We start from the raw sequence: 22,580 nt of genomic DNA, 5'->3' as shown, positions 1-22,580 counted from the left end.
GATGTGGGCTGGTGGCAATATTTATGCTGCATTAATAATTGTCACATGTTCATTCCAGTTTTTCATTATTTGGCATACTGTTTAATTTAATTAGCAGCAAAAAGCATGCAGAATAATAACTCCGGCATGTGACAATGTTACTTGTATGTAGGCTGGGGTTCATTGTCTAATTTTTGCTTGCATTGTTCATTCCATGTGTTCATTATCTCTGTCTGTGTGTTCATTATCTGACTTGTGTTCATCATCTGCCTGTGCATTCATCATCTGGTGGTGAATAATGGTCATTATTTGCCTGTGTGTTCAATATCTGCCTGTGTGTTCATCATCTGCCTGTGTGTTCATCATCTGCCTGTGTGTTCATCATCTGTCTGTGTGTTCATCATTTGTCTGTGTGTTCATTATCTGCCTATGTGTTTGTCATCTGCCTGTGTGTTCATTATCTGCCCTTGTGTTCATTATCTGCCCATGTGTTCATTATCTGCCCATGTGTTTATTATCTGCCTGTGTGTTCATTATCTGCCCGTGTGTTCATTATCTGCCCGTGTGTTCATTATCTGCCCGTGTGTTCATTATCTGCCCGTGTGTTCATTATCTGCCATTATCTGCTCTTGTGCTCATTATCTGCCCTTGTGTTCATTATCTGCCCGTGTGTTCATTATCTGCCCGTGTGTTTATTATCTGCCTGTGTGTTCATTATTTGCCTGTGTGTTCATTATCTGCCCGCATGTTCATTATCTGCCCATGTGTTCATTATCTGCCCGTGTGTTCATTATCTGCCTGTGTGTTCATTATCTGCCTGTGTGTTTATTATCTAACTGTGTGTTCATTATCTGCCCGTGTGTTCATTGTCTATTTGTTCAAAAGGTAGGTTTAGGTTGTTGTGTCAGAAGCTGGCCAAAGCGTTTCTTAATTGTCACCCTTTGTCTACTATATTTGTCATCAGGTGAAAACCGAGCTGTTAAAAGAAAAAAAAAGAATTACTGTATATTTAAAAAAGAAATACTGTGATTACTATATTAGCAACCATCATCACAGATAAAGGCTTAAAGCACTACTATATTCAGATCTTTTCTTAATATTGGTTGTCTAAAATTACCTGGATGTGCTGACAAAGTTGGCTTGTTATTGATATCCATTTTCTGTAAATAAAAAATAATAATATTTAATAGAAATATTAAATAATGAATAGATGAAAAACACTTTATTCAAATAATGGAAGATTAAAATTAATATTACAAATATTAAATTAATCCAATCCAATCAACTTTACAAAATAATAAAGATAACATCTCTCACTGGTAGTCACAATCTAGCAAGATGACCTCCATTTCGCTTACTTACCAAATTTTAGAAACCAACCGCAAGCCTAGGCCTAGACTAACTGCAACTCTTTGACTAATGAAGGTCGCGCTACCTACCAACCTAGCCTAGTAGTAGGGCAGGTAGCTAGGTAGAGAGAGGAGGCCTAGCCTAAGTTACTTACTAAATTATTGTTGTTTTGTCTTCTCTATCTACTGTGTTTATAGCTTAATCAGTACAACAAATTATACTTACTTCCAGTGTATATATTCTATCACCAGTTTCATTTAAATAATACATTAAAAACATTCTGAATTATTTTTGGTAATAAAGTCTGCGTAAACCGAAACCGCAAATTAAAAAGAAACAGTTTCGCACGTGGTATGAAAATGTTATCATATAAATCAAAGCGCCCTCTTTATATTAATTGCTCAATACTCTTAAAGGCATGCATCTTCAGTGTGGAGCCCGGTTAGCTCAGTCGGTAGAGCATCAGACTTTTAATCTGAGGGTCAAGGGTTCAAGTCCCTTATCGGGCGACTCAAATTTTTTTTTATTCATCAAATAATTTTACTTGTTTGAAAATATTGATATACATTTGAAAATAATTGACGGCAATATATTGATATCCTATTTGCTAGTAAATATTGTAAAATGAAAATGTACAGTTATTATAGATTATAGCAATCCATCGTTTTTATATACATTTTTCAGACCTATCAAATTAAATTTATAATTTTTTAATTATTGAATTTTGATACTGTAATATTGGTATTGGTTCTATGATTATCAAATTTATGTAGAATCAATTTCTCCTAAGAGTTAATTGGATTTGTTTTTTAAAGGAAGATTTTTAAAACATATTTTAAACAATTTACCTTTAATTTACCACTGATCACCTGGGGGAAATTCAGTTTTGGCATGCTTGTAAAATCGAAAAAAAAGACAAAAAGAGCCACCTGTGTTCGACACTCTATTCAAATAGATTATTGAACTATTACCAATTAGCTGACCCATTCAACACCTGTGTAAGAGTGTGCAGCCCGGTTAGCTCAGCTGGTAGAGCATCAGACTTTTAATCTGAGGGTCAAGGGTTCAAGTCCCTTATCGGGTGACTAAATTTTTTAAAACATCAAATTTATTGTCATATACTTAGTACAGTACTGTATTAATATCCTATTATTTATTATTAAACAAACTGTGTGAAAATAAACTCATAAATAACTATCAGATTAATTTTATTTTTTTAATATTAATAAATGATAGGAATGTGTACTAGATTCTAGAAAATATTTAAAAATTGATCTGTCTTCTCTAATAGCAGTTAAAATTGGAATGTTTTTCGGCTGAACATGGAGGTATAAGAATTATTTATTCTTACACAAAATTAATTATCTTTATACCTCCTTGATCCGACATAAATTTTGACTGGGAAGGTAATCCACAAAAAAGATCAAAAGAGGCGGCACAATGTACTGTATATTGAATTATTACCAATTAACTGACCCTTTGTTCACCCCTGTCAGAGTGTGGAGCCCGGTTAGCTCAGCTGGTAGAGCATCAGACTTTTAATCTGAGGGTCAAGGGTTCAAGTCCCTTATCGGGCGACTGAATTTTTTAATCCAAAAAAATAAAACACAAAAAAGCCTTTCCTATTTGTGAGCTTTTATTGAAGGTTTTCTAATCCAATAAATTTTTTTTAATTATGAAAAAACTAAAAAAAATATGGAGACAGGAATAATTTCTATATATTTTTTTCAGGAAAACAAACCTTTTATAATAAATAGGTAAAAAAAGAAATAACCACACTTATATTTACTGCACCTTTTTACAAAAATCAGGCCATATCATTTAATTCAAACATGTTTATCCCTCATGTTTACTTTCTGAAAATACATTTTTTTTTTGTAGAATTTAATTTTTACTGTTAAGTGCATTGAGGCATTTGCATAATGCATTATATAAGCCTAAATTATTATTATAAATTAGACAAAATATATTGTACATTATGAATTATGTAATGGTTCTGCCAAAATCCTCTCTTTGATAACAAAAACTTTAATGATGTTTACAAATGAGGCAAATAAAATAGCTGATAATGATGCATATTAAAATTTTCCATTGCACAATAAACACCAAATAAACAAGCGAATATCATTTAACAATTTGTTGTGTTTCTTGTTTTTACTCTTCTTTAGATTTCTTCCATAATTGAAGTTGATGTCAATGCTGATTGATTTATAGACACAAATGGACGAATAGTGTTGGTGTCGTAACTTTATTTAGGACGACGCTAATGCACTGGTTAGTTTGATAACATCTGTGATAAAGTCTGTACATGTGGCTGAATTCACAATACAACACCACCACCTGAGTACTCCATTCTCTGAAAATATAATAAGAAATGTTGTCAAGTTTAGTAGAGAAATGAAAAAGTCAAATGAATACACAGGGATATTAATACTTTTTTTATGTACTTGTCAATTGTATGACCCATCATGCGACCCCCGGGAGAGGTGCGTTATTTATCTGATGTGCGTCATACCTATGAATACCATGACACACCCCTACGTCAAAAAAGTGACTTGTCTTTTTTCATGACTATGATGCACTCATTTTGACGCACTGTGACCATGTTGTTCATGATATGGTGGGTTGTAAAGCGACGGACACACCACACCATTGTTCATTGATGTGACGTACCATCTAGGTTTTTTGACGCACCTCTGCATCAATAATTATTTGTAAATGACATATCCATGACGTACCTCTCCCGGGGGTTCTTTTGGTGGGTTATACAATTGACAAGTGCATTAGCATGAAAATATGAAATATTTCACAGTTTTTCACTGCTCATACTTGACAAAACCGACTTACTGTTTGTGGATCGAGGAATGACAACCAATCAGAAGCATAGAGCGGTAAAAGGCCCATTGACGAGCATTTGTACAACGCTAGCATGACACCCATCATGTTTGAACAAAGAAACACGGTCTTCTGGAATATTGCCTGGTTACTCCCTTCCAGCATTTTAAAAGCTGAAAAGAAAAATCAAAACAAATTAAAACCGTATCGAATCCATTATTACAGTTTGAAAGCAATTATGATATACCAAGGCAATCTAACAACAGGATGGTGAACTCTGGAGATCAAAGGCTTTATCTGTGGCTGCAACACAATCAGTTCAACGCACCTTAACAGACAACGTGCGGCTCAGTGAATATATACATAGTACAGTACTGTTGGTATTTGTCGCAGCCAGACATAAGATCTTGGCAAGGTCAGTGTCCTGTTGTTAAATTGCCTTGGATATACTAAACCAAAGAGATTATATAGTTAACTAGGGAGGACCACTCAATTATGTACTTACTTTTTTTGTGTTGCATAATGGCCTGTATGGGCCTCCATACCATCATTCCTACCATCATAATTGGGAAAATTGAAATTGAATTACCCGACATGTACATGATAAACAGATTCATTGGTAATTGTTTTAACGGTGCTAGTGCAATATCCCAACATTTCTGTAAAAAATATTTAACCAAAATAAACATTATTAATCAAATCACACGATACAGGCAGATGTATTGATGCAGGCCATGTGTCAATAAGGGCTAAGTAATTATACTAAAGTCACAGACTGGAGATATTAACTGACTGATGCTAATTTTTTTTCGATAGTAGATCTGAAAGAAAACTTACCTTGTCGACTAAACTTGAATTGTTGTCACTATCTTGGGACGTTACTTCTAAATTCCGATTGGATGATGTAAAACCGACAGGGGCATCTAATTCTTTGCCATGACTATGTCTAAATTAAAATAAACAATTACAATTATTATCAATTGTATTTAGATTAGGCAGATTTTTATCTCCACAAACTTCTAGTTCAAATAATTATTATATATTTCATTTAATATTATTATTACTGTACTATGGTATTTCTAATCTATTAAAATCTGTGATAAACAAAATTCTGTATTAATTAATAATAATTATAATTTAAAAATAGAAAACTGAAGTAGGCCTAGATTTTTACTCATTGTCAAATCAATAATAATAAATATCGTTGTAGTGGCTAGGCCTACTACTAGGCCTAGATAGGCTAAACAAAACAGAAATATACTGATCATATAAAATGTATAATTATTAATTATAGATTAGCTAGGCCTTATCATCCCCAAACCAAGGTAGGCTTCACATTCCCTCTGATAGGCTCTGCCTCCCTCTACAGCCTGCTTAGCTAGCCTACTAATCTAGTTTTTATTTGGGCCTAGCCTAGCTTTGCCTTCTGTTTTACCCTGATCCTAGCTAGCCAATAACACATCTATTAGCATAATAAGGCTAACAACATCTACGTATATGATTGATGTAAAATCACATTTTATACTTACTTAGTATTGAATTCAATTGACCATTTATGTCGATATTTATTACGGGCTGCTGGTCCACTCAACTGACCATGATGAGCCATTTTGTTTTTCTAATGACTGAAATAAAAGGTCACACAGCAGAAGGTCAATGATGACACACATGTCACACACACCACCACGTGGTGTAAATAGATTCGTGTAAATAAAGACATCGGCGGTAAGTAAGTGGTCATAAAATGGTAAAAATAGACATAATCCATTAAGAATTCGATCCAAGAATTTGTTCATATAAACGAATATTTAAGAATCATAAACCAACCAGGCTTCCCGGCGGAATGGTAGGGGTAAAGAGTCTATAGAAATTCTTATTCTAGGTAGGCCCTACCTAGCCTACTACAAGCTAGTTCTTCTAGGCCTACTACTACTGGGCTAATAGGCCTAGTAGGAAGGACATATTGTAGGCCTATGACATATACACAATGACACAGACTAGTAGAGGCAATGCGTGGCATAGTCACTTGATTTGCATTGCATTTAGGCCTCGGTAATAATATCCTGTTACGAATGAGAATCCAAATTTGGTATCTAGCCTAGCTAGGCTATAATATTATGTCGTTCATTTTGTCCATAAATAAACCATGGATTCTTTACTCCATGAATAAACTAATAATAAAGGAATTAATAAAAGTTTTGATTTTTATTTCAGATTTGAATCATGGATGAAAATGTTGATGCACAGCAAACAATTTCACTATTTGAAAATATCTGTTCTCAGGTTTTTGTTTAATGATACTTTTATACCCAAAACATTCCAGCTAAAAAAAATGTTAAAAATCTCATCAAAATGGTTCAGTTATTCATAATTTATTTCTCTTCATACATACTATTTATTGTTATTAAATGAATAATCAAATCAAATCCTTTAATCCATTTATAGAATTTTTTTTAAATTTGGTTAATAATAGGTGTCAGCGGTCAAAACACAAGTGGAATCCGTTTTCAAAAGAGTAAAAAATGGAGAAGTATCGACTGCTAATGGCGTCAGTTGTCTAGATGTTAAACATCATCTGCTGCTTAGGTAAGCATTCCAGGGATGTGTCGGCGATTTGTAGGTTGGTGGCGCTTTACTGTCATGATTGACACTACTGTATATAGTTGTTCTATGGAGTATTGATTGTATATTTAAATTATGATAATACTAATAAATAATTTATTAATTTCAATATCAATTACTTTTTTTTCTACAGTTACATCATGAATTTAGGTTTAGTGATAATGAGGAAATCTGAAGGACAACAGATCAGTGGAACTGCCGCAATTCAACGACTTATAGAAATTCGAACCGTCTTAGAAAAAATGAGACCAATCGACTACAAGTTACAGTATCAAGTAGACAAGTTGATCAAGACAGCTATCACAGGCACTGTGGCAGAAAACGACCCTACTAGATTTAGACCAAATCCAAATAATTTAATTAGTAAAGTATGTAATAGGCTAGAAAAGTTTCTGTCTACACTATCAAACTAGTTTGACGAAAGTGTGATGTCATCATGTCCATATACAGGCAAATCACATTTTTTTTGTCACATAGTTTGTTAGCGTAGACAGAGCTTTAAACCATGTGAATCGGGTTCTTATTTGTGTGTATTTAAAATGGATATACTGTACTGTAAATAATTCCAGTGAGAAAGGGAAGTGTAGTCTTCGGTACCTATCGTCAGTGAGCTCTAGGCATAGAATGGAAGGCATTGGCTAACACGGTTGCTTTGAAAAAAAAATTGTAAAACCTAAGTCAATTTTCCACAAGGAGAATTTGTAAGCGCGAATCGAAAGCGTCAGCTTATACGCTTGTGTAGAGAGGGATTTGGAAGATGTAAACATAAATACGCATGCGTATAAGCTGACACTTTTGATTCGCACGAACAAATTCAGCATAGGCTTAATACAACTAGTCTTCATTGGAATATGAAATGGTTCCATGGTACAGTTCCATAATTGTCGGCGTCTTTTAACTGTGTTTTAATTTCAACAGCTTGAAGATGAGGAAGATAGTGAGAGTGAAGAAGAGGGTACTTCAAAATCAAAGAAATATGTGCCACCAAGGGTAGCAGCTATGCACTATGGTATGTTGTTGGTAAATAAATGTTATTTAAACAAATAAATTGCGGAAATCCTCAAGTAGCAGATTTAGCAGAGGGAGGGTGGTTTTAGTTTAGTGTACTTAGTTGATACTTATTGTTTGTCAGACAATGTTTTTAATTAATAATAACCTGTTTCTCTTTGTAGTTGATGATGAGACGGTTGCGGACAGAAGACAAAGACTGCTAGAGGTAGCAAAGAAAAAGGCATTAAGTAGTTCAATCATCCAAGATTTAAGAGGTAAATCCTATAAAGATAGGTCACAGGTCACTTGCATAGCATCAGGGCTAAAGCTCTGTCAACACTATCAAACTTTATGTGACAAAAAAATGTGGTGTGCCCAAATATGGACATGATGATGTCATATCACTACCATATTTGGGCACAAGAGTATTGACAAATATGAATGTTTCATTTAGCTTGTAATTTTAAAAACAATTTCTTCTACTTTTCATATTATTTTTTAGCTGAATATGATGACAGGCCAGAAGAAATCCGGGTATGTAATCTATAACAAAGGACTGTTGTCATAGTATTAGTGCAAATAAGGCATTCTTATATCATAACAGTATTATTTATTTATTAATAGATCCTACTTGCATTGGTTATTATGTATTATAAAACCTAAATAAATTCCTGTCATTTGATTGGACGATTGTGGGTCACATGGCGTGCAATAGTACACACTATTGAACTATTGAATATAAATTCATTTTGATTGACAGGAGACTGTGAACTTCCATAAACAAAAGCAAGAAAGGGCTGCAAAAGAAAGGAAGGAGTAAGTAAATTAAAAACACTTGTCAGGAGTAAATTGTCTGTAGTATGGTTGAAGTAACTTAAAGCTCAGGTATAGGCATGAATTTTAAATATAATATTTGGTTAATTGTACAAAAATAAAATATGTGTAACATACACAATGACGAAAAAACATGAATTTTCCGTAAAATGGTCAAATACAAAATTTGGCAAAATTCTGCTACAGTATAAAACCATACAGATTTTTTTCAGTAGTTAGGTAGTTTAACCTTATGTAATAACATGTCTGGTGACTCCCTAGATTGGTCGGATATTTAACCATTTTCTACACTTTTATTCCAGATATGAGGAGGAATATTTCAAGAGGTTACCAGTGACTAAAAAGGAAAAAGTATGTCTGGAAAAAATGTTATTATTTGCTCTAAAAAAGTGTCAGCAAAAGTATGAATAAATAAATTAAAGTAGCATACATAAAGACAAAATAAATTATTCATATTTTTTGTGAGTAATATTAATATCTACACTATCAAACTGTATGCGACAAAAAATGTGATGTGCCCATGGACATGATGATGTCATATCACTACCATATTTAGGCTTACTACCATATTTTGGAAAATCACTACATATTTGGGCACATCACATTTTTTTGTCAAAGCTAGTTTGATAGTGCAGACAGAGCTTTAAACTCAAATGTATGGATTTATTGGTGAAGATGTATCGAAGGATATCCACTAAGTATTCTTTTATTTATCGCAGCATGCCCAGAAGAGAATGGCTACAATGTCCAGTCTGGATGGAATCACCAACTTTGGTGACATCTCTGCATTGTCTCAAGATCTTAATGATGACCTTGACAGATTTCAAAGCAAAAAGAAGTAAGTTTAGTTTCTGTGCCCTGTATAAGAAAATAAGTCAAAAACATGGTAGCAACCACCAAACAGACGAGGGCCTGTCTGCTAAACTCTTGTTACAAACCAAACAGACGAGGGCCTGTCTGCTAAACTCTTGTTACAAACCAAACAGACGAGGGCCTGTCTGCTTTAAGTATTGCAACTAATAAAAACAATTTTTTTTTTTCCAGAAAGAAAATGCCAAGTCGGGTAAGTTTTGGAATATTATGGTTATTTAACCATGCTGTGTGTGTAGCTTTCCTACAAACATTCACCGTTTTAGTTTGTAAAAGTTTCACTATACTTTATAGTCGTTATACTTCTTTTTTTTTAGCTACGCAGAATTCTGTCAAAGAAGAGAGGAAAAAGAAGAAAGTTCTAAAGACATTTCTACAAAAGAACATTTGGCTTTTATTTTACAGTATCTTACATACAACAGTCAGTCACATGCCTTTTAGTTTGAATGTTTTTGTTGTTTGAAAATAAAGTTGAAAAGAAATAAATGTCTTTAACTTGAAGAAATCCAGCTTTTGTTTTCGTCTGCAATCTCTATCATACTATTTGCGATGTCTTTCTGTACCTGTTGTTACGCTACTTCTGTTAAGTCAGCTCTCTTCTCGTCTGACATACGTACCCCATATGTTTTTAAACGTAATACCAGCTTCATTCCAACGATCAGCTTTTAATATACTTCTTGGGCTTGGTTCCCATCGCATCTATTAATGAATAAAACAAAAAAGGATTAACATTTGAAGCTGGTTCTATATCAATGGCGCTTGTGCAAAAAAAAAAAAACCCTTAGGGTAAGATTTTAGGTGTGTTTTTGGAATGTATAAAGCAAGAGGGTCGGGACATGAAATGAGATTAAATCCTGCAACAGATGTAGAAATTATTTTACTTTGCTGTTTATTCAATAATTTTATGAAAATTATATTCTCATGTATAATCCCACTTTGGGTCTAATCTCACCCCCTACTTTATGACTGATTTCACAAACAGGAATATCCTCGGGTATAATCTCAGTACAGTACCAGGGTTTCCCGGGTATAGTTCCACCCCCAAACTCAGCCCAAATTCCTATTGTAGTGGAGGTGGGATTATACGAGAGGATATACGGTATAATAATAAAACTCACAGCTACAACAAACATCTCGTGATCCTCTACAGTGTACATATCAGCCGGTGGTGTCAGCGTTTTTGGCGAGTACCAACACGATAATAAGAAATCACGCGAATACACTATACGCTTATGATTTGATTTTGTTACCGGACCACTAGTCGGCTTGCTTTCTGAACTGGAGACGTCTTTGTGGTGGTCAGCACTAACTGGTGGTTTGATATCTCTGTTGCTGGAATTGTCGTTACTCTGCTTGTTAGCTGTATCAAAATCCCTCTTATTGTGTTGACTCCTTGTGATGACATCATCAGTGATGTCATTGTTGTTGGTATCTTCGGCTTTCTTTGAACTCAATGTTCTTTGCCATCGACTTCTTTGTCCGAACAGAAAGCCTGGTACTGTCTCTTTTTCTAGATGAACATCCTTAATGAAAAAATCAATAATAATCAATAACCAATAATATTCAATAAAAAATCAATATTTGTTTTACAAAAGGTATAATTAAAAAATAAATTATAATTAATTTAAATCATTAATTAATAAAAATCAATAATTAAATTTAAAAATATTTGTTTCAACAAAAGGTATAATTAAAAAATAATAAAAATTATTTTTTAAAAATTAAAATTTGTTTTATTATTGTACTGTACTTACCCACTCATTCTTATGTTTTGTTATTCTCAAATTTGGAACAGCAGTAGGCTCTGAAAAAAAAATGTACTAATTTTATATTTTGAATATCCAAAGAAAAGATTTCATTTATAAAAGTAATTATTCATGCAATTATTATTTATATTATAAATAAAGAGATAACATAAATTAAATTATATAATTAAATATTCAATAACGAAAAATATTTAAAATAATTAATGGTGCATTATATTATACAGTAGCAGTATTTATTACAGTATAACACGATTAAGAATTTTGTCCAGGTACCTTTAATCATCAAACGTCGGCGACCCTCTTCTTGCGGTTGTTGTACTGTTTCCGTGTGGTCGTTCGGTAGCTTGTTTTGGTGGTAGGCGGCAGCCTTAATTGTATATAACGTAAATAAAGTACAAATTTGGTAAGATTTGACAAATTATTTCTATTTTAAAGTTCAACAACGTATAATTAAAACATAATTTATTTCACCGTGCGAAAATTTATGTTCATGGAATTATGTAAAAGCGGTAAACTAATAGGTAAAAAGTTAATAGCGCAACCCGCCGACACACCGCACTATGCAGCGAAAGCCGTGGACCGGTACCGCTTGGGTCGGGCGGGTGCCTTTCATTTTTCAACGTCGACACCGCTAGCTAGCAACAACACGGCTGCCTGGTTTTACGGCGATCGCCAAAAATGCTAGTTTTCAAGGCATTATTGGCGTAAAAAAACCACCAATGATGACTAAAGAGATGTTCTTTGCACGATGTAAATATGAAAATATGTTCGTAGAAATCATAAATGCAAAACACTGAACAACATTGCTTAATGTGCTAGGCCCAACCAAAACAAACTGATGGGAGTACATAAAAACCACACACGGCACGCGACGCCATCATGGCCTTGTTGTTGGGTGGAGATTCTACCGGCCGTAGTAGTATCCGGTAGGCCTACGGTACGGGGGAACTTTAAATAATTGTAATAATTTATATGGATCATGTTGATTTTACAATTTTAGACATTTAAATATTCTGTCTAATTTATATTTAAAGAATATAGTTCAAATATAATCAAAGATTTTTTATTTATATTTATTCTACTACACAAACAATATAAGTAAATAAATAAAACAGTATACAAAAAAGTACAGTATAATTTCAAGCAATAAAAATACCCTACAAAATTATAAAAACTATAAATATGATATTTAAAATTAATTTGAATGAATATGCAGGTGTGCCCTTTTGGTAGATGGTAGTCCACTCTCCTTGTTTATATCTGTCTCTGTAGGTTCGGCAAAATAATTGACCAATAAAAACTGAAAATGGCCGAATTGTTGATCATGGAGGTGCAAAAATATCCAGAACTGTACGACAGAACACATCCTCAACACAAGAACGTAGAAAGAAAACAAGAAATTTGGGAATTACTTGGCCACAGTCTACAAACAACAGGTTTGAATGGGGTTTTATGGAGGTTGTATCCTACTAAAATGACTATATCAAAGTGCTTATAATTATTAGTAGAGATCTGTATCATTTTAATATTTTAACAAACAAAACTGCTTTCTAAAGTTTAGTTGCCACTTGGACACAAGTAATTTGACCAATTACAGTGTGATGAATCATCACTTGTGATTGGTCAGCTCACATGCGTTGCATCCAAGTGGGAACCAAGCTTTAAGCTCTGTCTACACTATCAAACTTTATGTGACAAAAAAAATGTGATGTGCCCATATATGGACATGATGATGTCATATCACTACCATATTTGGGTACATCACACTTTTTTCTTGTCAAACTAGTTTGATAGTGTAGACAGAGCTTTAGAAATGTCAAACAAACTAGATACAGAAAATATTTGAACATAACTCTACCCACCTAAACTAAAGATAATTAGAATAGGTTTGTAACTAGACATATCAATAATTTGTACACATCTTTTTATTTATTCCATCAGTACCTCTTATTTTACCAACTGTTGATATTAACATTTTGATTTACAGGAATTGATGCGTCCAAGCGCTGGAAGGATATACGGGATTCATTTGTGAAGTCAAGACGAAGACTTTCGTCGCCGAAGAATCCTAATAAGGTATACAAACCTTATAGACATGCTAGGTTACTGGACTTCTTATTGCCTTGTCTGTTGACCTCTCCTAACAGCAAGTAAGTAAGGTTACACAAAAATATTACTAGAGAGTGAACTAGGAGATGACACATTATTATTATGAAAACATACCAGCCTAAAGGCCCGTTTACACTAGGACGATAAAGATTGACGATAAATAAACAAATATGCATTGTTCATACACAAAACAAAAGAAATCTAAAAAGTTTTTATTCTAGAACTATTTAGGAACCATCTATGCTTAATTTGATGAAAATTATATTTTCACATGTCCAATCAAATAACGTCATGATTAGTAAGAGCAATAATATCGTGACAATACAACGATTTTTTTGGTTTTATTGATCATGACGTCATTTTGATTGGATTTTTAAAAATATTATTTTTATCAAAGACAGCATAAATGAGTATTCTATAATTCGAAAACCTTTCTAAATGATTTTGTTTTGTGTAAAAAAAAGGCATGCTTATCTATTTTTCGCCGATCGTTATCGTCCTAGTGTAAATAAGCCTTAAATTGAAACACATTGTTTTTTTAAAAAATGCATAATTTTTTATACAATTATGTTGTCAGCAATGAAATAAATTTTTTCGGTTATAAATTCTTGTTATGTCTAACCGATTCTCGGTACTGTACTACTGTATGGTTTGATTAATACAAGCCTACATCTTTAACACAATGCAGGCTCCACAATGTAGATGATATGATACAGGGCAAATGATGACAATACTATAGATAATCCAGTCACTGTTAAGTTCTGTCTACACTATTAAACTTGTTTGACAAAAAAAAGTGTGACATGCCCAAATATGGTAGTGATATGACATGTCCATATGGGCACATCACATTTTTTTGCCACATAAAATTTGATAGTGTAGACAAGGCTTTATGCATGGGTTTAGCATGAAACTCTCAAATTCTTAACCATACTTTTTTATTTTTAGAGGTAAAAAAAGAGTAGGCACTACTACTTTACTGGAAAATGGTGGAGATGGTGGAACAGTACAAATAATGAATGATGATTTGTTGCAACAACCAGATAAAAAGATAAAAAAATACCCTAAAGTTTCAATACAAGAAGACGCAATTGATGGAAAAGAAACAAACGCAAGCAAAGAAGAACTGTCCGATCTCGATGAAGATGATCTGTTTTTTCGCAGCATGGCTTGTTCGTGTAAGAAACTCCCGCAGAGTGTTAAATCGTTCGTACGCTTTAAGATTCACGAAATTATCTTCCAGGCTGAAAATCAAATTATTGCCGTTTCGGAAATTTCACAACCGCCCGTAACATCGGAGTGATTAATCGCGTCAGATACTTTGAGAAAAAAAATTACCAAGAAATATATTATGAAATATACTAGATAAATATACTAGATATAGAATGAAAGAATTGGGAGAATTTTACAAGGTAGATGAAAGTTAAACCCAGTGGCAGATCCAGAATTTTGAAATAGGGGGAGGGGAACCAGGGCCTAAACATAGCAAATTTTAGGTGCTCAACTGAAATAAGTGTCCTATCTCTTGAATGTTGTTTGGGGGGGGGGGGGGTTTGGGTTTGGCTTGAATCCTCCTATGAAACCCCATGCACAGAACAAGTTTGAACATGGTGAATAGAGTCTTTTTTTTTAACTCTATGCTGCTAGACACTAGGAACAAACTAACTAAAAAGACAAAGAAGTAGATGAATCCTAAACTGCTGTTAAGATTTTAATTTGATCAGAAAGACTTTTTTTATGTAGTACAAACAACATAACTTTGTTATAATATAATTATAAGTCAATGAATTATCTAAAGTTATTTTTCAAAATGACAATTTATTTTAATATAATTTTGATTGGATACTTTGCTAAAAAATAATTACTAAAATAGAATCAAAGTTTTGTATAACTCTTACGTTAAATTAAATGCTAGTCTAGGTTTTAGACAGCGATTACATTAATTTTTCTGAAAGAAAATCATTTTGGCATACATGGCGTGTCATAACTGAGCAGCAATATTTTTAAAAATCAGCCCTACTGGGACCTGCTACTGGTGGCGCTATAGTACATAAAAAGTATAGTTAAATGTAAATAAGGCCATTATGCTGTAGTATATATATTGTTCAAAGAAAAAATAAAGATACACCAGTCAAGTTATATACTTCATTCATAGTTTGTATTATTGATATATTAATTGACAATAAATTAATTTAATAGTAAATTAAACAAAATGTCCATATTGCATAATTTCCAGGTAGTTTGCAGTCAACTAGTGGCTAATGCAGATCAATAACGAAAGTTACATTGCGTCCACACACCAAACCACATTTAACTTAACTTTTTTTTTCCAACCACCTTTAAAGGGTCTTTCACACTTGTTTCAGCATGGTTCCGGTCCGGTGAATCGAACATCAATGTTTCGTTTTTACGACACTCCATGCGCCAATCGATATGCGAGTAGCCGCATGAAAATGAAACATTGACGTTCAATTGGATTTGCTGGCGCCGGACCGGTGTGAAAGACCCTTAAAGAGGGTAACCCTTCCAGTTTATCCCAGTGGGTTCACTGATATTCAGAGGCCCTCTTTAATAAAATTAAAATACATTGCAACAATTAACAATAACAAGGTATATCAGAATCAATCAACTTCTTGGCGGTGGCTTAATGCAATGTGGTAAAAATGGACATAATATCTTATTTTGATACATTCTTAATGTTTTCAACCATATACATACAGTCTATTAATAGTAACCAAGACTTGCACATCACTGATGTTGCTTCAATCTATTTTAGGCTCCAATTTCGCACTGGCTATATGTACAGCAGCTGTGTAAATAACTGTTTAAATCTTTAACTTACATTTTTATCTTCATCTATCAGCGAATGCAGCTTTTTTCTAGCTTGTTCGATATTTACAGTATGCCCACTCAGCACAACTCTTATATTGCTCGATTTCTTTTCTGTTAAAAAATAGTTATTTTGAATTTAATAAAAATGATAAAAGTACGCTTGCATAGTATTATTAATTCATCAAATCCTTTTTCGCATTTTTATGGTGGCAGAAGTACATCAGAGATTATGAGAAGTTAAGCCATTTATCTAAAGCTCTGTGTACACTATCAAACTAGTTTGACAAAAAAAGTGTGATATGCTTTAAATATGGTAGTGATATGACATCATCATGTCCATATATGGGCACATCACTTTTTTGTCAAACTCATTTGATAGTGTAGACAGAGCTTTAACAATGACTCATAGTTATAAACATATATGTTGCTCGAGTCAATTTCTTTTCTGTCAAAAATGAATTATTTTGAATTTAATAAAAATGATAAAGTATGCTAGCATAGTAATAATTCATTTTTCGGATTTTACTTTTTTTTCATGGTTACAGAAGTAGGCCCACAAAGAATATGAAGAGATTATGAAAAGTTGAGCCATTTCTCTAAAACCTTGTCTACACTATCAAACTTTATGTGACAAAAACATGTGATGTGCCCATATATGGACATGATGATGTCATATCACTACCATATGATAGTGTAGACAGAGCTTTAAAACAATGGCTCATACGTATAAACATTTATATTGCTTGATTTTATTTCCTGTACAAAATTGAATTAATTTGAATTTAATGAAAATGATGAAAAGTATGCTTCTATATTAACTAATAATTAAATAATCCCTTTTTTATTACTTTTTATTCATGGTAACAGAAGTAAGTCGAATATGATTATACCAGAAGTTGTGCTATTTCTCTCTAATAACAATGACATATTTATAAACATCTGCCAGTACCATATTACACATTTTCCAATGTAAAATGATGTCATTAACCTTTTTACATTTAAAATGTTAAAAACAGTGATAACCTAAAAGCTCACCTTGTTCAAATGAGACTTCTACTTTACAGGTCGTGCACACATTCTGGAGTGCCAACTTTCCCTTCAAAATTACTGCAAATATAAATAAAAATACCGTTTATAAAGTTGAGCTACATTGCGAGTTACTGATGGTTATAGAGTTATTTTCATCATGCCCAAAAATGGTAGTGATATGACCAAATAGAGTAGTAATCCGGTCTCCCAATCATTTAATAAAACCTGTGTGTTAAGCTCTGTCCACAGTATTACACTTTATGTTACAAAATGTGTGTGCCCAAATATAGTAGTGATATGCCCAAATATGGTAGTGATATGACATTGTCATGTCCATATATGGGCACATCACTGGATTCTTTAAATGATTGGGAGACCTGACTGACCGACACCCAAAATAGCAATTGCAATTACTCAGCTAAAGCTCTGTCTACACTATCAAACTAATTAGACAAAAAAAAGATGTGCTCAAATATGGTAGTGATATGCCCAAATATAGAAGTGATATGACATCATGGGCACATCACACTTTTTTTTTCACATACAGTTTGATAGTGTAGACAGAGCTTGCGTTTTATAAGCAATGCTGCTCATATTCTGAAATCTGAATAGACAAAATGTAGTAGATAACTTACACTTTTGAGCCTGTTGTTTTGTCAATATCTCTGTCACAATTGATAGGTTAGAAGTGGGAGTAGTAGCAGTAGTTGGGCTTTGAGTAGCAGTTGGGCTTCGAGTAGTAGGGCTTTGAGCAGTGGTAGAAATTTGAGCAGTAGTAGCGCTTTGAGCAGCAGTAGGGATTTGACCAGTAGTTGGGCTTTGAGTAGTAGGGCTTTGAGCAGTAGTAAAGATTTGAGCAGTAGTAGCACTTTGAGCAGCAGTAGGGATTTGACCAGTAGTAGGGCTTTGAGTAGTAGTATGAGTAGTTGGCCTTCGAGTAGTTCTACCCTGTGGAAAAAAGTTAGAATACTGTCAGCTTCAAATGGAGAATGCATCTTCTTATCTATATCTAGGCAAATTGCCAAGGATAACCATAACCAAATTCATTCACTATCCCTCTTAAAGGTGGCAATCCTGTTCACAAGACAATATACACAAGATGCTCTACATAAACAAAGTCTTATTACAAGTCTTTGGGAGTGGAGTTGTAATTTGTCATTTGTAAAAATCTTGACATATGACAGGATTTGAACCCAGGACCCTTATTGGTAGTCAAGCATTATAACCACCAAGCCACAACTCCACTCCGTATCAAATTCAAGTGTCCTTGTTTGTTAACTAATTTTCAGGTAATAAATAAAGATATTAAAAAGTAGAACCTATGTTTTAAGAGGACACCTTCAGGCCCCAGCAAAGTGTCCCCTTAATAGAGGTCTCCACCGAATACGGGTTGTATGTAGTGATATTGTCCCTTGTTCTCGTCATAGAAAAGTGTCCCCTTAATAGAGGTCTCCACCGAATACGGGTTGTATGTAGTGATATTGTCCCTCGTTCTCGTCATAGAAAAGTGTCCCCTTAATAGGGGTGTCCCAAAGGAGGCGATCTACTGTAGTAAATGCTAAAACACTAAATGTGACTACATGGTGGAGGAGATGCCTTCAAAATTAACTATAGAATGTCTACACTATCAAACTTTATGTGACAAACAAATGTGATGTGCCCATATATTGACATGATGATGTCATATCACTACCATATATGGGCATATCACACTTTTTTTGTCAAACTAGTTTGATAGTGTAGACGGAGCTTTAGTTGGTCATCATACTGCCTGTATCTGCCCAACGTTGCATCCATGATAACTGTATGGCCAATTAATGATTTAAATAATCATGTGTAGTGTTTAGTCTTACCTCCTGGGTAGCAGGCGCACTAACAGTGCTAGATGATGATGCAGTAATCTTTTCTTTAACAACATCAGTTCTTCCGATATCTTTATCCATTTCCCATCCATTTGCCCGTTTTTTAAACAATTTAAGAAGCTGTAGCCTCGACTGTACATCCACACGTGTACTCCCTGCTATGCATTTTAATGCTTTGAACAATTCACTCAATTTATCTGTAGAACGAAAATATATATATATATGTCTCAAAATGTATTATCTATTCTATTTTTATAAAGCACTTTTGTTCATGCCTTGCATACAGTAAGTCAAACACACAGATGATTATGTTGCAGGATTTTATTATTTTTTCTCACCCAGTTTAACCGAAAAATATGCACTTTTTTGCATGCTTAAACTAACAATACAAACATTATTTTTGCAAAATATATTCAAACAAAAAAGGAATGTCTACACTAGTTTGACAAAAAATGTATGATGTGCCCAAATATGGTAGTGATATACCCAAATATGGTAGTGACATCACCATGTCCATATATGGGCACATCACATTTTTTTGTCACATACAGTTTGATAGTGTAGACAGAGCTGAAGACTTCCTACAAAATATAAGTACCAAATTGCTTAGTCGGTAGTTTCTGGTTAAGGGTGCTTTTTATTTAGTAGGCCAGAGAGTTTTCACTAGTATATGTAAACACAAAGCAGCAATTAATTTACCTCTATCATGAGTTTCCAAATCATGACCATGCTGACAGAGAAGTTGACATATTCTTTGTACAACTTCATAATCACTTGTTAACTTCAACTGGTTGATGCTTATTTCAAGGTCTGCTATTGCCCTTCTATGTGCTGACATTCCTCCCTCTGTTTTCATAGGCCCACACCCTGCTCTATTGTAACAGCCAACAACGGTCTTATTTTGAAGACTTTCTAAACGAGATGCCATTTTACTGTATCCTCCTGCAATGTATAATATATGTGCAAAAAATTGGATTATAAAGATATACCTTGACATTTAACCACTAGGCCTAGATTAGGTTTTTGGTGATTAAATGTAGAATAATTGAATAAGGTATTTCGCCGTAACTAAACAAAAAGATGTTTAAAAATTTAATCTAGGCAATTTTGTAGTTTTAATGAAGTAATTTGCTTTAAAAATTCAATTTATTCCAAAAGCACATTGACTTACTTACAGACAATTCACAAAAACTTATGATGCAGCCATATTTTGAAAATAAGGAGATAATGCATGTTGATCTCGGGAGTGGGGGAGGATTGAGTGTTTTTGGGTTTATAAAATAAAGTTAGAGTTCAACCAAATTTGTTTATTCGAACTGTTTTATTATTTTGCTATGAGTTGCTGACAGGAAAAGTTCGGGGTGGGTTACTATTTTCAGGTGCCTAATTTAAGATTAGTAATACTAATAGAAACCCACTACTCTAATAGTAACCCCCTTCTAAAAGTAACCCCCTTATAATACTAATAGTAACCCCCTTCTAATAGTAACCCACCCTAAAAAACAATCAAAGAATAATAACTCGGGGTTACTAATACAATTAGAAGATTTACGGTATATGCATCCATTATAACATTATTTTTTAATCTTTTATCATTCTTATATCATTACACTTTGGTATAAATTGTTTTACATTTAAACACTTTTTATTAAATCACAATAATTTTATATAAAATCAATAAAAACAAATTTCATTATAAATAATGTAAAAATGAATACAGTAAAATCATGGACCTATAAATTAATTTATAGCCTTATAGGTCCATGGTACTCCTTGGTAAAATCAAATTCAGTTATAACCACAAATGCCATTATTATCAGTCATGCAAGATTAAACAATTCCTGTAAGCTTTTTTCCCATGCAGAAAACAAAGCAGCTTTATGTATTTAAATAAACAATTAGGCCTAATGTCACTGAAATAAACAAACAAATTATATTGTTCAAATACTAACAACATTAACAAGTGTGTTTAAAAAATACTAATAATGTTTAAAAAAGAGATATGATGATCCTTTGCTTTTTTCTAGATTACTTATTTATGGAGGGCATCAAATTGTATAATTAGACCCTGGATAAATGATAGCCTTGGCCGGCCCTGCTCAGAAGTTATTTATGGGCATTCCATACCATTGCTGCATTGCATCAAGAGGCACACATGATGGCCAGCTAGCCTAACCCACCTACTAGAATACCAGAACAGCGTGGAAAATCACTTCTTATTTTCGCATTTACTTGGCTACTTTAAAAAAACGCTTTTCCCAAATACGGCTAAACGTATCAATACATTTATTTTCAAATACAAAAACAGCATGCCCTGGTTTAAGACCCGAAAGCTAGGCCTAGCTAGGCATCGCGTTTTCATTTCGTTATCTCCATTCCAAGCAGTTGAGTCATTCCTCATTTCATCTCACTCAGTCTCCTCTCGCATCTTGAACTTCCGTTCTGTTTATTATTTTTTCAACATAATAAATGCCATAAATATAAATGATAATGTTCCCTTACAAAGAGGTAAACATGAATTAACCTACCTCCTGTCTCCATGCTTAATATACCGATCGTTCTTTAATGACAAAAAAAACACCTGCAAAAAATATTTCTCACCAGCAAAAAAGGATACCTTCAGCTGCCGCCGTGCGGTGGTTGAGGTCTGAGGAACTTTTACTGTGCGCGATTGGTCGATTGGTTGCGAGGTATTTATTTTCTATTTAAATAAAGCGCCCTCAAAGAATGAAAAAAGTTAGCTCATTGGTGGTTGATCTGACGTATAATCCTACTCCCTCTGTTATGTCAGTTTTTCTTTCTTTTTCGTTTAAATTAAATATATATATTGTATGATTACGTCTATGATTTAATACAATTTGTTGTCTAACCTTATCTTATGATTTATACTGGTGAATAGATATTATTTTTTGTTTATTCGCTTTGTTCGCTATAGGGAGGTGGAGGCGCGGCCATTAACTATATGTGTTCTCTTACATGAGTACAATTTTGTATCATATTATACATTTTCGTGCATACTTCCATACAACATATCACTCTTATGTAAAAACATTTAAAAATAAAAGAAATGCAATTAAATGATTTTGTGTAAACAAATGCATGTATTTATTAATTGTTGATAGAAGTAGTGGATTTAACTTTCTGCGTTTTGTTGTTTTTGTGTTTACTGAATTATGTTTTTATTTAAGAAAGTACAGTACATACAACAGCCATCCATAAGGACGCCAACGAATTCATTTGACCAATGAAAAGCGACGTTTCATCCAGGTCTTTATCTTCTTCTTTGTATTCCTTTGTTGTACCGCCGATTACGTAACACGATATCGTTTCCGCAGACGTGTTAAACCATGCAGCTATAATTCCTCCATTGACCTATAAAACCACTAAGGAATGCCGAGCATGGTGGCCACATCTGGTTAAAACATAATAATAACTTTGTTTACTTAGGACTGAATAATATCCTCCCATACTTTTTAGCAAGAATTTCGTTTTATTTGACGAA

At 33.5% G+C, this 22,580-nt stretch overlaps 6 protein-coding genes and 3 non-coding genes across 15 annotated transcripts in view; 6 read left to right on the top strand and 3 right to left on the bottom strand.

The window, feature by feature from the left end:
* The window catches only part of LOC144849637 (uncharacterized), a 123,173-nt gene that overhangs the window by 23,833 nt on the left and 76,760 nt on the right, over positions 1 to 22,580 (top strand). The gene's annotated exons all lie outside the window — the stretch shown is intronic.
* LOC144850294 (H/ACA ribonucleoprotein complex subunit 3-like) lies at positions 382 to 1,672 on the bottom strand. The gene is made up of 3 exons (XM_078707541.1): positions 1,555 to 1,672; positions 1,097 to 1,139; positions 382 to 955 (listed from the first exon to the last, which is right to left on the bottom strand). Exons 1-3 carry the CDS (start codon positions 1,606 to 1,608, stop codon positions 858 to 860), a joined length of 195 nt encoding a protein of 64 aa, XP_078563667.1. The 5' UTR covers positions 1,609 to 1,672; the 3' UTR covers positions 382 to 857.
* Positions 1,766 to 1,838, top strand: Trnak-uuu (transfer RNA lysine (anticodon UUU)). Its single transcript has one exon. It is a non-coding gene; the product is annotated as a tRNA-Lys (tRNA).
* On the top strand, positions 2,341 to 2,413 carry Trnak-uuu (transfer RNA lysine (anticodon UUU)). The gene has a single exon. It is a non-coding gene; the product is annotated as a tRNA-Lys (tRNA).
* Positions 2,834 to 2,906, top strand: Trnak-uuu (transfer RNA lysine (anticodon UUU)). The gene has a single exon. It is a non-coding gene; the product is annotated as a tRNA-Lys (tRNA).
* Positions 2,937 to 5,829, bottom strand: LOC144849643 (ER membrane protein complex subunit 4-like). The gene is made up of 5 exons (XM_078706627.1): positions 5,694 to 5,829; positions 5,002 to 5,110; positions 4,670 to 4,823; positions 4,177 to 4,337; positions 2,937 to 3,685 (listed from the first exon to the last, which is right to left on the bottom strand). Exons 1-5 carry the CDS (start codon positions 5,771 to 5,773, stop codon positions 3,650 to 3,652), a joined length of 540 nt encoding a protein of 179 aa, XP_078562753.1. The 5' UTR covers positions 5,774 to 5,829; the 3' UTR covers positions 2,937 to 3,649.
* Positions 5,833 to 9,985, top strand: LOC144849640 (neuroguidin-like). 2 transcript variants are annotated; one of them, XM_078706619.1, is made up of 12 exons: positions 5,833 to 5,889; positions 6,379 to 6,447; positions 6,638 to 6,750; positions 6,920 to 7,154; positions 7,705 to 7,795; positions 7,959 to 8,051; positions 8,279 to 8,310; positions 8,537 to 8,592; positions 8,913 to 8,961; positions 9,330 to 9,448; positions 9,655 to 9,673; positions 9,798 to 9,985. In XM_078706619.1, the coding sequence occupies exons 2-12, from the start codon at positions 6,388 to 6,390 to the stop codon at positions 9,843 to 9,845; spliced, it is 915 nt and encodes a 304-aa protein (XP_078562745.1). In that variant the 5' UTR covers positions 5,833 to 5,889; positions 6,379 to 6,387; the 3' UTR covers positions 9,846 to 9,985. The 2 variants fall into 2 exon arrangements, with proteins under 2 accessions (XP_078562745.1, XP_078562746.1); XM_078706620.1 differs by lacking the exon at positions 5,833 to 5,889 and adding an exon at positions 5,987 to 6,010.
* LOC144849627 (uncharacterized) lies at positions 9,851 to 21,738 on the bottom strand. Of its 4 annotated transcripts, none has more exons than XM_078706601.1 (11): positions 21,607 to 21,738; positions 19,778 to 20,020; positions 19,070 to 19,275; positions 18,042 to 18,164; positions 17,852 to 17,972; positions 17,223 to 17,294; positions 16,198 to 16,298; positions 11,520 to 11,613; positions 11,235 to 11,284; positions 10,599 to 11,003; positions 9,851 to 10,179 (listed from the first exon to the last, which is right to left on the bottom strand). In XM_078706601.1, the coding sequence occupies exons 1-11, from the start codon at positions 21,617 to 21,619 to the stop codon at positions 10,069 to 10,071; spliced, it is 1,539 nt and encodes a 512-aa protein (XP_078562727.1). In that variant the 5' UTR covers positions 21,620 to 21,738; the 3' UTR covers positions 9,851 to 10,068. The 4 variants fall into 4 exon arrangements, with proteins under 4 accessions (XP_078562727.1, XP_078562728.1, XP_078562725.1 ...); XM_078706602.1 differs by having other exon boundaries at positions 17,852 to 17,935; positions 18,056 to 18,164; XM_078706599.1 differs by having other exon boundaries at positions 17,852 to 18,164.
* On the top strand, positions 11,565 to 15,491 carry LOC144849642 (uncharacterized). 3 transcript variants are annotated; one of them, XM_078706626.1, is made up of 4 exons: positions 11,565 to 11,649; positions 12,519 to 12,682; positions 13,234 to 13,396; positions 14,304 to 15,491. In XM_078706626.1, the coding sequence occupies exons 2-4, from the start codon at positions 12,553 to 12,555 to the stop codon at positions 14,656 to 14,658; spliced, it is 648 nt and encodes a 215-aa protein (XP_078562752.1). In that variant the 5' UTR covers positions 11,565 to 11,649; positions 12,519 to 12,552; the 3' UTR covers positions 14,659 to 15,491. The 3 variants fall into 3 exon arrangements, with proteins under 3 accessions (XP_078562752.1, XP_078562750.1, XP_078562751.1); XM_078706624.1 differs by lacking the exon at positions 11,565 to 11,649 and adding an exon at positions 11,860 to 12,130 and having other exon boundaries at positions 12,538 to 12,682; XM_078706625.1 differs by lacking the exon at positions 11,565 to 11,649 and adding an exon at positions 11,866 to 11,996.

The sequence above is a fragment of the Antedon bifida genome, chromosome 8 (assembly GCF_963402885.1).
Source record: "Antedon bifida chromosome 8, ecAntBifi1.1, whole genome shotgun sequence".
Taxonomy (NCBI): Eukaryota; Metazoa; Echinodermata; class Crinoidea; order Comatulida; family Antedonidae; genus Antedon; species Antedon bifida.
This window is presented reverse-complemented; position numbering and strand designations above follow the sequence as displayed.

Excerpts from the sequence above, each read along its gene's own strand:
- LOC144849627 (XM_078706599.1), bottom strand. Across the intron at positions 18,165-19,069 it reads GTGCGCCTGCTACCCAGGAG|GGTAGAACTACTCGAAGGCC; the intron begins GTAAGACTAAAC and ends TTTTTTCCACAG. Across the intron at positions 10,180-10,598 it reads ACGAGATGTTTGTTGTAGCT|ATGCGATGGGAACCAAGCCC; the intron begins GTGAGTTTTATT and ends ATTCATTAATAG.
- LOC144849640 (XM_078706619.1), top strand. The coding sequence starts at position 6,388 with ATGGATGAAAATGTTGATGCACAGCAAACAATTTCACTATTTGAAAAT. Across the intron at positions 7,796-7,958 it reads GGTAGCAGCTATGCACTATG|TTGATGATGAGACGGTTGCG; the intron begins GTATGTTGTTGG and ends TTCTCTTTGTAG. Across the intron at positions 8,052-8,278 it reads AATCATCCAAGATTTAAGAG|CTGAATATGATGACAGGCCA; the intron begins GTAAATCCTATA and ends ATTATTTTTTAG.
- LOC144849643 (XM_078706627.1), bottom strand. The coding sequence starts at position 5,773 with ATGGCTCATCATGGTCAGTTGAGTGGACCAGCAGCCCGTAATAAATAT. Across the intron at positions 4,824-5,001 it reads ATTCAAGTTTAGTCGACAAG|AAATGTTGGGATATTGCACT; the intron begins GTAAGTTTTCTT and ends TATTTTTTACAG. Across the intron at positions 4,338-4,669 it reads CATTATGCAACACAAAAAAA|CTTTTAAAATGCTGGAAGGG; the intron begins GTAAGTACATAA and ends TTTTCTTTTCAG.
- LOC144849642 (XM_078706626.1), top strand. The coding sequence starts at position 12,553 with ATGGCCGAATTGTTGATCATGGAGGTGCAAAAATATCCAGAACTGTAC. Across the intron at positions 12,683-13,233 it reads CCACAGTCTACAAACAACAG|GAATTGATGCGTCCAAGCGC; the intron begins GTTTGAATGGGG and ends TTTGATTTACAG. Across the intron at positions 13,397-14,303 it reads TTGACCTCTCCTAACAGCAA|AGGTAAAAAAAGAGTAGGCA; the intron begins GTAAGTAAGGTT and ends TTTTATTTTTAG.
- LOC144850294 (XM_078707541.1), bottom strand. The coding sequence starts at position 1,608 with ATGTTTTTAATGTATTATTTAAATGAAACTGGTGATAGAATATATACA. Across the intron at positions 1,140-1,554 it reads ATAGAATATATACACTGGAA|AAAATGGATATCAATAACAA; the intron begins GTAAGTATAATT and ends TTTTATTTACAG. Across the intron at positions 956-1,096 it reads AACTTTGTCAGCACATCCAG|CTCGGTTTTCACCTGATGAC; the intron begins GTAATTTTAGAC and ends TTCTTTTAACAG.